We start from the raw sequence: 13,558 nt of genomic DNA, 5'->3' as shown, positions 1-13,558 counted from the left end.
TAAAAGCTTTTACAGTGGATGGAAAGTGGGGGGAGGTGAGAGGGAATGAGTGAATCTTACTCTCATCAGATTTGGCTTAAGGAGGGAATAACATACACATTCAATTGGGTGTGGAAATCTATCTTACCCTATAGGAAAATAGGGGTGAAGGGGTTAAGGGGTGGGGATGATAGAAGGGAGGGCAGATTGAGGGAGGGGGTAATCAGAAGCAAGCACTTTTGAGGAGGGACAGGGTCAAGGGAGAGAATAGAATAAATTGGGGGGTGGGTTAGGATGAAGTTTTTCACAACGTGACTATGGAAGTGTTTTGCATGTCTACACATGTATAACTTGTATCAAGTTGCTTACCTTCTCAATGAGGATGGGTAGGGAGGGAGGAAGGGAGAGAATTTGGAACCCAAAGTTTTAAAAACAAATATTAGAAATTGTTTTTAGATGCAACTGGGAAATAAGATACATAGGCAATGGGGTATAGAAATTTATCCTGCCCTACAGGAAAATAGAAGGGGAAGGGGATAAGAGAAGGGGGAGGGGTGATAGAAGGAAGGGCAGATTGGGGGAAGGGGTATTCAGAATGCACACCATCTTGGGATGGGGGGGAGGAGAGATATGGGGAGAAAATTTGGAACTCAAAATCTTGTGGAAATGACTGTTGAAAACTAAAAATAAATTAATTAATCAAAATGCAAAAAAAATTTAAAATTTCTCATACAACTAAAAGAAATAAAGAAATATAGCTTGCCTTTGGAGGTAGAGAGACTCTGGGAGAGGGGCAAAATTAATTTCAAAGTAAGAAGAGGAGGAAGAAGAAATCATTAAAAAGACACTAGTTATAAAATGTAGGCAAAGTGGCTTACTGATCAATAAACTATGCAAATATTATTTTAAACAAATGACCTCAACTAACCTTGTCCTGTGCAATACAATGAAATTTTGTGCAGCTAGGTGTTCTGGGTCTGGGATCAGGAAGACGCAGTTCAAATCTTGCTTCAGGTACTTACTAGCTATATGACGCCAGGGTCACTTAACCTCTGTTTGCTTCAATTTCCTCATATGTAAAATGAGGATAATGATTGCATCTACTGCCCAGAGTTGTTGGAATTATATCTATCTGCTTCTATTAATGTACGGGATCTAATTTTCAGATTGAAGTTAAATTCTTGACCATTGTTCTTTAATGGGAAAAGAAGTGGCCTAAGCTTAATCCAAGGTTTAATTTCCTTCCTACCAGATGCCATTTCCAATGAACATACACAGCAAATAACAAAGAAATCCATTTATCCAAGTCAATAGCAAAACAGACATCAGATAGTACACATATATGAGAATATATACCAGACCACACAGATTAAATGAGGTATGCGTTTGGGAGCAAGATAACTCAGCTCAACAAATAGAGTCCCAGTTCTCACCCAAGTAGAAATTACTCAGTTCTCTAGTGTAGCAAACAGGAGAGAGGTACATGATAGATTGACATATTTTCCAAATGTCATTTCTTTCTAGTCTTTCTCTCCCTTTCTCTCCCTTCAGGAACTTGAAGAGGTGTTGGAACAACATGTCTTCTTTCTCCCTTTCTCCCTTTCACCAACTCCACCCTACTGGCTGTGAGCACTGAGTAGTCAATATAAACCAATATAAGCCAATGAGAATGGTGTCTAGCCCTTTGAACCACAAATTATACAAATAGGGAAAATGGTTTTCCTTACTTAAGGAAGGAGATAATCCAGGGATTTAGGTTAAGAATGTTAGCAGAAAATACAACCCAGGAATGGCAATTTTGGATACAGATGCTCTTGGAAATAAATTGCAAGCTGGTGAGACAGGCAGGTCATATGAGGAGCAAAGTGTCAGTAAGAGTATTTTCTTTTTTTCATATTCTTGGGAGCCATTCTTGGTGAGTTGAATTCAAAAAGAAGGCCACTCTACCAAATCAGTACAAGAAGAGAGAGTTTCCTTCCTTTCTCAATACACTATTAGGTTATTCATGCTTGCTGAGTATTTCCACCTGCTGCTTACATAAAAAAATGGTGAGCAAATATTTTCTTCCTTTAAGGCAGTTCTGGGGGTAGGTAAAGTATATTGCTCAATAAGAGCACCTTAACACAGTGATAGGATTAATATTTGTCAGCTTTTCCCTGATGCAGCTTCTCTTCTCTCCCCTACAACTGGTTATCAGGGTAAAGGATATGGGGACTTGACTTGAATGATCCTCAGAAGTCCATCAAGCCTGAGACACCTTTTTCTACAGAGCTTGTTTGTTGTTGTTTAGTTGTTTCAGTTGTGTCTGACCCTTTGTGACCTCATTTGGGAGTTTCTTGGCAAAGATACTGGAATAGTTTGCCATGTCCTCTCCATCTATAAGATAAGCTTTCCCTAAAAGAGACAAACTGTAACCTCATTGACCCCAGCTTCCCCCAAAGAAGATTCCTAGCCACCTGAGAGCATTAAAAAGTCTCAGATACAAGGAGTCTGGGTGTCTCAGACTTGGTGGATTTCTCAAGACCATTTAAAGTCACCATATCTTTCACCCTGAATACCGGTTGTATTATTATATAGAAACAAGGAAGGAACATGTCCAGAAAAAGCTAAATGCTACTGTTTCCTTGTTGCATATCCTTGCCATGTTAAAGCAAAGTAAGACTTTTGTTAACTGTTCAATGACCTTTAAGTTCCTTATTTAATCTCAACATCAAAATTGAAATGAATGCTAATATTATCACCTTTAACATACTCCAAATATTATTTACTGATTTACTTTTTAAGGTTGACCTAAAGTATAAACATGTATTCTGGCATACAGATTCACTTCCTCCTCTTTACCTTTCATGGTTGATCTATTGCATAGTTTCATGTTTAGTCACTATTGGGGTGGTCACCACTTGTTCTAAAAGATTAAGGTTTAGTAAGTATGTAGCATATAATTTTATTTTTTTCTATACCATGAGGAATCAGATTTCTTGACAGTAATTTTTATAGATAGATATAACAGTATTTGTTTGCTATAAAGTGGGCTTCAATTAGCTCAACCTGAGAATCCATAATAAACCAATTTGTCACTAAAATACCAAAAGAACCAAATATGATGCACTCTAAAATGACCCAATAGAATGAATCCCAAGGATGATGCTGAAGTAAAGCTTTAGTGCATTTTTGCCATTGGAGTGCCAGGTGTACTGTTTCATAGTAAGCTTCAGAAGAAAATTTATATATATTACATATGAAAAAATCATTTCACATATAACAAGATAAATAAAAATGGAACTTTGAAGAGAACTATTTCCATCACCAATTTATAAGATGTTCTCATAATGATACTATTGATGTGAATACAAATAGTACCCTAGGGGTTAAGAATATTAATGGTTGCTTTTCCAGTATTTTCTGAAGCCCCTCCTGAGGGGATTTGGGACTCATTCTGTAGCTCTTAAGGGAATCCTAAAGTCTCTTCCCTTTGTCTTGAAATATCATAAAACTTCCCCCTATCCTGGACCATAAAATTCCTTGTCTCCCTCATCCTGTGTCATAAAATTTCCCATGTATTCCTTATTCTGTCCTTATCTTTAAACACTATAAAACCCTAAAACTACATCATCATTCTGAAACCTCTATATAAGTACAACTCCTTCAAATATCTGGTTCTCAATTAGCTTTCTGCTAAGGAGACCCATGTTGTTTACACTTTAAATAAAGTCCCCAATGAATGACTACAGAGAAGGTCTAAGCAAATTCTTTCACACTTGAACTGCTGTCCTGAATCTGACCTCAACAAGACTGTAGGTGCTAAAGACATTTGAGACATACACACCTGTTAGATTTCTTGCAACCTATACCAGTCACCGTTGTCAAGGGAAATGGAAAACAAAACTTAGTTTCACAGCATTTGTTATTGTTCAGCTGTTCAGTTGTGTCTGACTCTTTATGACCCTGTGAATAGCACATCAATACCATTCTTGGGGTGTTCTTGGCAAAAATACTGGAATGGTTTGCCATTTCCCTCTCTAGTGGATTAAGGCAAACAGAGGTTAAATTACTTGCCCAGAATCACATAGATAGTAAGTGTTCCAGGCCAGTTTTGAACTCACGTCTTCCTGACTCCAGGTCCAACAATCTATCTGCTGAGCCACCATTTGAGACATGATAAAAGTTTGTCCAGAAGTGTTAACATTTTACAAATTCTTTCTCTCTCTCTCTCTTTAGAGAATCAAATATGGAGAAAATTGGGGAATAGATAAAGGGTGAGGACAAATATATAACTTATAAATACATATCACAAGAAAATTTTTAGATATTTAAAAAGGCATTTTGTCTCTTACTTTTAACAGTGAGGTACATGGATTTGCTGACATCTGCTCCCACATCATTGCTGACTTTGCAGAGATAATATCCGCTATCCTCCTCTACAACATGTTTAATCAATAAAGAACCATTTGTGAGAACCTGGATACGGCCATTTAAGACAATTGGTTGGAACTGAGGAACCCCAGCACCTGGAATAAGATAAAAAAAGATGAGTCAAACAGAGATAAAATATGGACACTCAAAGTAGCCAGATCTATAAAAATGAATTTTTACATTAATATCATGTCAAATAGATAAGTGATACAGCAACCTTCCTGGCTGTGTACCCACTCAAATAAAACTACTGTGGAAAGAAAAGCATTGGTTTAAAATGATAGCATTTTGCAAGAAATCAGATAGTGGGAAAGACAGTCTGCAGATAATTTCTGGATAAAAAGACAAATTTAAAGTAAAATGGATGCATTATTGAAACTGAGCAATGAACATAAAAAAGGAATAAAAATTGAACAAGAATGGAAATAGACACCTCTCAGCCCCAAATTAATTTCTTATGATTAGAGGAAATAATTATGATCGAATAAAGACACTTCAGGAATATTGTATTCAAAGAGCACATTAAGTTTCAGAGAACAAATGTACAAAATGCATACTATTTTGAACCCCATGTGAGAAATACTGAGTACTAATTAGGATAATTTGAACTCTATTTTTACTTAATAATAATTATTTAGACACAAATATGCAAAATTGAATAGTAACAAAATATAAAATGACAAATCCAATAGCAGGAACATATTGATAATCTTTATAATTTTGCTGTGAAAATACTTTTTTTTGTCTTTTAACATTTATCTTGTGTTTTGAAAACATTTCTGAACCACATCTTTTTACTTTTTTTATTTTTTTGTTTATTTTTTTAATATAAATTTATTTATTTTTAGCTTTCAACATTCTATCCCACAAGTTTTTGAATTCCAAGTTTATACCCCATCTCCCCCCTCCTCCCACCCCAAGATGGCATGCATTCTGAATATTCCTTCCCCTGGTCTGTCCTCTCTTCTATGCCTCTCCCCTTCTCTTATCCCCTTCCCCTTCTATTTTCCTGTAGGGCAGGATAGACTTCTGCACCCCATTTCCTGTATTTCTTATTTCCCAGTAGCATGTGATACATCTTTTTAAACATATGTTTTTAAAACTTTAGGTTTCAAATTTTCTTTCTTCCTCCCTCCCCATCCACCCTCATTGAAAAGGCAAGCAACTCAATATAAGTTAAAAACATATGTAGTTATGCAAAACATGTCCATAGTAGACATGTTGTGAAAAACTAAGTCTATTTCCCTTAATCCTATCCTGCCCTCCCATTTATTCTATTCTTTCTTTTGACCCTGTCCCTCCTCAGAAGTATTTACTTCTGATTACCCCTTTCCCAATCTGCCTCCTCTCTATCATCCCCCTCTTCTTGTCCCCTTCTCCCCCTATTTTCCTGTAGGGTAAGACAGATTTCCATACACAATTGAATGTGTTTGTTATTCCCTCCTTAAGCCAAATCCTATGAGAATAAGATTCCCTCATTCTCTCTCACCTTCCCCTGCTTCCCCTCCACTGTAAGAGACTTTTCTTTTCTGTTTTTTTTGTGAGATAGTTTACCCCATTCTACCTCTCCCTTTCTTCTTCTCTGAGTATAATCCTCTCTCATCCCTTAATTTTATTCTCCAGATATGACCCCTTCATCTTCAACTCACCCTGTGCCCTCTATCTATATCTATATATACATACATATCATTTTTTTCCTCCAAATACCCTAATACTAAAAAAGGTCTCATGAGTTATAAATATCATCTTTCCATGCAGGAATGTAAACAGTTCAATCTTAATAAGTCTCTTATGATTTCTCTTTCCTGTTTACCTCTTCATGTTCCACTTGAGTCCTGTATTTGAAAGTCAAATTTTCTATTCAGCTCTGGTCTTTTCATCAAGAATGCTTGAAAGTCCTCTATTTCACTGAATGACCATTTTTTCCCCTGAAGGATTATACTCAGTTTTGCTGGGTAGGTGATTCTTGGTTGTAATCCTATCTCCTTTGCCCTCCAGAATATTATATTCCATGCCCTGCAGTCCTTTAATGTAGAAGCTGCTAAATCTTGTGTTATCCTGATTGTGTTTCCACAGTACTTGAATGTTTCCTTCTGGCAGCTTGTAATATTTTCTCCTTGACCTGGGAACTCTGGAATTTGGCTAATATTCCTAGGAGTTTTCCTTTGGGGATCTCTTTCAGGAGGAGATCTGTGGATTCTTTCAATTTCTATTTTGCCTCTGGTTCTAATATATCAGGGCAGTTTTCCTTGATAATTTCTTGAAAGATATGTCTAGGCTCTTTTTTTGATCATGGCTTTCAGATAGTCCAATAATTTTTAAATTCTCTCTCCTGGATCTATTTTCCAGGTCAGTTGTTTTTCCAATGAGATATTTCACATTGTTTTCTAATTTTTCATTCTTTTGGATTTGTTCTACTGTGTCTGATTTCTCATAAAGTCACTGCTTCCAATTGCTCTATTCTAATTTTTAAGGAAGTATTTTCTTCAGTAATCTTTTGGACTTCCTTTTCCATTTGGCCAATTTTTCTTTTTAGGGCATTTTTCTCCTCATTGGCTTTTTGGACCTCTTTTGCCATTTGGGTTAGGCTATTTTTTAAGGTGTTATTTTCTTCAGTATTTTTTTTTGGGTCTCCTTTAGCAGCTGTTGACTTGTTTTTTGATTTTCTTGCATCACTCTCAGTTTTTCCTCTACTTCCCTTACTTGCTTCTCAAAATCCCTTTTGAGCTCTTCCAAGGCCTGGGACTGATTCATATTTTTCTTGGAGGCTTTGGATGTAGGAGCTTTGACTTTGTTGTCTTCTTCTGGTTGTATATTTTGATCTTCTTTTCACCAAAGTAAGATTCTATGGTCTGACTCTTTTTGCACTTCTTGCTCATGATCCCAGGTAATTACTTGAGTTTTAAACTCTTTGTTAAGGTAAGAGTCTGCTTCCAATGTGGAGAATGTATGTCCCAAGCTTCAGGGGTTTGTATAGCTGTTTTCAGAGATACTTGTAGGTACCTGTAAATTTTCAGTTCTTCCAAGGTGTTATGATAAGGGGTGAGGTGTTTACTGTTTCCTGGCCTGTGACGATAAGTATTCCTTTCTGTCCTGTAACTGTGAGGAGGGTTCCTCTCCACAGCCACTCAAGCTCCACCACACCAGCTTCCTCCTCACCCCAGCACCGCCACCCAGAACTGTGACCCAGATCCACACACGGGCAAAGCAAGAGATTCCTGCCTCAGCACTGGCAAAGAGATCCCTGCAATCCCTCTCTGATCAGCCACTGGATTCCCCCTCAGTCTGTGGGCCTGAAGCTCGGGAAGCAGCTGCCCCCCCAGGCACATCTTGGGGAATGGAGCTGAAACCCCACCTTCCTGTCTCAGCACTGACAGAAACAGACTTTTCCCACTGACCTTCTAAGTTGTCTTTGGCATTGTGGATTGAGGAGTCTGGAAACCTCCACAGCTGCCGATTCAGTCCTCTGAGGCCTGCTCCAGGTTTGCTGCCTGCGCACCCGCATGCGCTGCGCTCCCAGCCCGCATGATACACCTTTCTGATCAATCATTCAGGTTGTCTTGGGTTGGAAATTTGTTTCACTCTGTCTTTTTGTGGGTTCTGCTGCTTCAGAATTTGTTTAGAGCCATTTTTTTATGAGTATTTGGAGGGGTTTGGGGGAGAGCTCAAGCAAATCACTGCTTTCACTCCGTAATCTTGGCTTCGCCCCCCACTTCCCGATACAGTCAACCACATCATTTTAAATGTTAGTTTTCCAAAAACTTTGATGTGTCATCTATTTTTATAAATATTATATAGGGTTTTATCTGGCCAATATTTGAAGGGTATTGTTTGTTTTTGTTGGGAACAACTCCTTTGACTTGGAAGCCATATTCTTTTTTTTTTTTAATCAGGAGGGTCTAGGCAGAAGCATTTAGATTTTAATTTGTCTTTAAGTTGTCTTCCTAAAAGATTTCATGTTTCATTAAAAATGATTAATAGCTTATTTTTTATGTTCCTTATGTTTCCCCAAATATGCCACTCCTAAATCCAACCCTTTTTTCTTCCACTAAATCCAAGCCTTATTACAAAGAATAAAAGAAAATAAGGAAGTAAAACAAAGCAAAAATATCAAGCCAGCATATGTGTAATGTTTCACACCTATCATCTCCTATTTTTGCAACATTGTATTTGTTTTTAAAACTGGTATATATATTGTTCTATTTATTTATACATAGTTCTACATATTATTTACATGGGTCTGTATATTATATATGTAGTTCTGCTCACTTCACTCTGGATCAGTTCATAAAGTCTTCCCAGGTTTCTTTGAAACTATCCCTTTCTTTATTTCTCACAATGCAATTTCTATTATATTCTTATACCCTACTTAGCCATTTCCCAATTCATCGTCATTTCTTTAATTTCAAATTTTTTGACACTATGAAAAAGATCTACTATAAATATTTTGCACATATACTTCCTTTTCTTTTTTGATCTTTTTGTGGGTATGTCTTAAAGTGGCATCATTGTGTTTGAGGGTAACATGGTATAGTGACTTTAAGGGCATGGTTCCAAATTGATTTTAGAATGGTTGGACCAATTCAGAGTTCCATTGACAGTTTATTTATGTTTTTTTTTCTTACCTCCCCTCCAAAAATTATATTTTTTGTCTTATTTTCCAATTTGATGGCTGTCTTGTGAAATTTAGATTTGCTTTAGTTTACATTTTACTAATTAATAGTGATTTGTAACACATTTTCATAAGATCTTCATTGAAAACTGCTCATTCATAACATTTGACCATTTATCTTTTGCAATACCAGTTCTTGTTATAAATTTAATTCAGTTCCTTTGCATCTTAGTTATATCTCTCATGTTAGTAAAGATGAGTATGGGTAATTCTGCAAGACTTCTGTTTTCATTAATTCATGTAAGTATATCCATGCTTCTCTGAAATCCCTACTTTCACTGTTTCTTATAGAATAGTAACATTTGTTATATTCATGCACCACAATTTGACCAGCCAATCCCTAAATGTTGTTGTTACAAAAAATGTCTTTGTTTTTGTCACTGACTATCTTTGGATATATACATAGCATTGGGATATCTGGGTCAAAGGGTGGATACCTATATTTTTCAACACACAATTCCAAATTAGATGCAATGTTCTATATGAATCATTCTTTATATGTTTTTGTGTATGTTTTAAAGAGAACTCATTACCCCCCACCCACAACAGGGATATCAAGTAAAGGCAAATATCAGAGAAAAGCTGAAAAACCAAAAGATCAAAACAGAAAACCTGACTATAGATTCAGCCCACAAAGAGATAAATCAACAGAGAAGATCATAAGACAGACAAAAGACTGAATACAACTTCAAAAAGAAAACAAAGAACTTTGAACAAATATCATAAGGAGCCAATATTACCTAGGGAAAGAGAAAATTCAGAAGATGCCTCAGAGATCAGTTGACAGTAGCAAAAGAAACTCTAAAATGAGGATGAAATTCAATTCCTATAAATTCTCAATTTTTCAGGCATATAGTGATATAAAATTGATTTGATTATTCTCAGTATTTTAATGATTTCAACTTTGTTTTGTTAATTTGATTTTCCTTCCTTTCCTCTTTAATCTTATATTCATTTTGAACTTATTTGTATATGGTGATGGAAGTCTAATCCTAATTTCTGCCACATTGTTTTGCAATTTTCCCAGAAATATTTGTCAAATATAAAACTTTTGCATAATTAATTCATGTGTTGGTGTTTGCAAACACTTGGTTATTGAATACGTTATTTAAAGAAATCTTCAGTGTGATTTTTGTCTATTCACCTGTTTTCTATTTTTTAATCTGTACAAAATTATTTTAATGATATATAAAGTAGATTGAAGTCTAGAAGTGCCATTCCTCCACTGAAAAACTGAAAAACAGTTTACCCCCTGATATCTTTTGCCTCTTCAAATAAACTTTGTCAGGATTTTGTCTAGATCTGTAAAGTATAGTTTTGGTTGATTTGTTATGGAACTAAATTTGTAAATTAATTTCATCATAATAATGTTATTATAATGCCATGCCTTATTCATGACCATTGTATATCCTTGTAATTACTTAAGTTGTCTTTCATTTCAGGAGTTGTTTACCCATACAGGTATTTGGAAGGTTTTGCTAAATTGAATCATATTTTTGCATTCTGTACTTTAAAAATTGTTGAACAGAAATCTATTTTTTCCTTTCTACATCTCATCCCATTGAGAAGGAAAGAAAAAGAAAAACAAATTCCTTATAAACATGTATGTATAGTGAAACAAAAAAAATTCTCATTGGCTGTGTTCAAAAATATAAAGTCTTATTTTATACCCTGTACCCATCACCTCTCTGTCATGAGGAAGATAGAATATTTCATCACTGATTTTGTGGAATAATGGATGGTGATTTTTTTGATCAAATTTCTTATAGTTTTCAAAGTTGTTTGTTTTTACAATGTCATTGTAATTGTATAATTATTCTCCTGATCTTGATCATATTACTCTTTGTTAGTTCATAAAAATCTTTAAAAATTGTTTTTTAAAAAATAATACTAATATTATTACAGTATATTGTCCTAGTACTTCTCCCTTCACTCCAACATTTCACTGAAGTCTTTCCATGTCTTTTTGAAATCATCTTTTTCCTCATTTCTTTTTTTTTTAATCTATATCAACACTTTTTTATTGCAACAAAAAACTGGAGACAAAGCTCAACATTTGCAAAATGGATAAACAAATTTGGAACATATAAAATGGAATATTAGTGTGCCATGAAAATTTATTTAATGACTACAGAGAATCGTGGAAAGACTTATATGAACTGATGCAAAGTGAAACAAAGAGAGCCAGAAAAACAACAAAGACTACAACAATGAAAATAGAAAGAACAATCACAAAACAATCAAAACTGAATTCAGATAAATTATAATGATAAAAATTGTCACCAAAGAAGAAATATGAGAGGACACCTCACTAGCTCTTCCTTTAGAGAGAAGGGCTGAGGTGGTGGTTGTCATGTGTTTGAAATACTGCATTCAATGTCATATTTTTCTAATATGTTAACTGATTTTGCTGATTTTTTGCTCATCCTCTTTACTTTTTTCTATTTGTCATAAGGATGGCTCTCTGGGGGAGGGCAAAAGGAGGGATAAAGGAAGAAATGTAAGAAATATAAAACCAAAAGATTTCCATAGAAATCTATTTTTTTAAAAACAGAGTCCTTGGGGAGAAAACTAAAGAAGAATAGCATGCCCAAAATTACATAGAATGTTCAAATATCAAGCAGTCTTACCATAGTAGATATTTTTTAATTAATGATGATCTGATTTTAAAACAACTCTAAGTGTCAATCTAGAATGATTTATGTTAGCATTCTATTTGGAAGCAATCCATATTTTTCTATACATTTATGATACTGACAGAAGTATAATGATGACCATCTAGATGTTCTAAATAATAGATTTAAATCTATTTTTTCCTAAGAAATAATTGGTTGAGGTGAAAGATTTGAGAATCCTTGGATGTTTTAGCTAGGGTCATCATGCTTTCTGAAGTTACCTTTTTCCCTGCAGACTTGACAACAAGTTTTTTGAATTGAATTGATAGGTATCACTAGCATTCCCTATGATATCTGTATGTTTAGAATTAAATTCAACCAGAATCTGGAGATACTGTGGCTTCAACACTTGGCATTCCAGCCAAATATGCTTCCTCTCATTTATATCCTTTCCATCAAGAGATAATGTTTCTTTTAAAAGCTCAAGGGAAAGAGTGTATGAAAATTCCTCAATTAATTCTTTTACTTTTTTCAAGTGATGGGAATGAAAATCAGTCTGAGAACCTCTTAAACATATTGTGGTGACTTCATCATTATCTGTCTCTTGACTCACAGTGTTAAAGTCTTTTAAAGTTTTTTCATACCACACTTACTACACTTCATGTATTTAAATACATCTGTATCAAGGACAATCATCTGTTCATTTCCGATAGTTTTTGACATTGCAGGCTGGATTGAGGACACAGAAGTGCTCCATTCTGGAGAGGTTTTTTTTTTCTTCCTTTTTCTCAGACTGACACAATTGGTGGTGCTTGCATGAAGAGAACTGGCCCTTAACAACAGAACTTCTTTTAGTCTCTTGATAGCTAAACATGACCCTTTAACAACAACTGGTCCATTAGTTTGCACAAGGTAGAGTTTCAAGGATGAGATTTTTCTCCTTAAGTTCTGTCACCAGATTTTCTAGAATAACTTCCTTTTCAAAAATGGATAATTCAAGGTGAACAAAAATACAACGAATGATTTTTTTTACTAAAATGAGATACAGTAAGACAAGTTGGAAGTAGTCCCTCCTCTGTTAGACAGTGTTTCTCTTTTTAAGGATTTTCTCAGCACCTTTTATTGCCTTGAATATCACAAATGCAACTCCTTTGATTCTTGTTGGATATGTTACATTTTATACTTCTCCATCTTTGTTATTAGCCTTCTGGAAATAACTCCTCAGAATATCTGCCATAGCTTCATCACAAAAATTTCCAACAGGAGCATTAGAAACCACATTGTCCTTTCATATGCTTCAGGGTTCTTGACATTGTGAATTGATATGGCTTGAGAATCCTGCTGGTTCCTGAACGCCACAGGTTTCACTAAAGAAGCCTTCCCCCTGGGGCAGAGACCAGCCTGGGCTTTAGTTTCACTTTCTTTCCATTGGCATAATTTGTCTGAGTGTGGCAGTGGGCTGGGGACCTCTTCCTCATTTCTTAACCATAAAAGTCCCATCACAATCACATCACCATTTGTCAGCCATTTCCTTAATTGAGCAACATTCTTAATTTTCCACCACAGAAGAGTTGTTACAGATATTTTGTACATGTAGTACCATTTCCTCTTTGTTTTATCTATTTTGGATACAAATTTAGCAATGGTATAACTAGGTTAAAGGGTTTAGTAACTTTTTGATACTAAAGTGCTTTTGTATATACCAACTTCTTGCTATACATAAATTACATTTTGCAAATTCAATTTTATGGAATGCATTCTGAAAGAAATCCAAAAAAATTAACTTTTCTGTATACTACTTCTCTCTCTCTCTCTCTCTCTCTCTCTCTCTCTCTCTCTCTCTTTTTCCCACACACCACCAAAAGGCCCCCAAAATCCT

The 13,558-nt window shown here is 35.2% G+C and overlaps 1 protein-coding gene and 1 pseudogene across 1 annotated transcript in view; both read right to left on the bottom strand.

The window, feature by feature from the left end:
• Positions 1–13,558, bottom strand: part of DSCAM (DS cell adhesion molecule) — a 933,525-nt gene that overhangs the window by 313,948 nt on the left and 606,019 nt on the right. The window contains exon 11 of the mRNA XM_078146483.1: positions 4,314–4,487. Within this exon, the coding sequence (XP_078002609.1) occupies positions 4,314–4,487 (174 nt within the window). The remainder of the gene's footprint in view (positions 1–4,313; positions 4,488–13,558) is intronic.
• On the bottom strand, positions 11,871–13,272 carry LOC144454202 (RNA-binding protein 43 pseudogene; annotated as a pseudogene).

This window comes from Phascolarctos cinereus, unplaced genomic scaffold, assembly GCF_003287225.1.
Source record: "Phascolarctos cinereus isolate Bilbo 61053 unplaced genomic scaffold, phaCin_HiC Scaffold_726;HRSCAF=1367, whole genome shotgun sequence".
In the NCBI taxonomy this organism is placed as follows: Eukaryota; Metazoa; Chordata; class Mammalia; order Diprotodontia; family Phascolarctidae; genus Phascolarctos; species Phascolarctos cinereus.
This window is presented reverse-complemented; position numbering and strand designations above follow the sequence as displayed.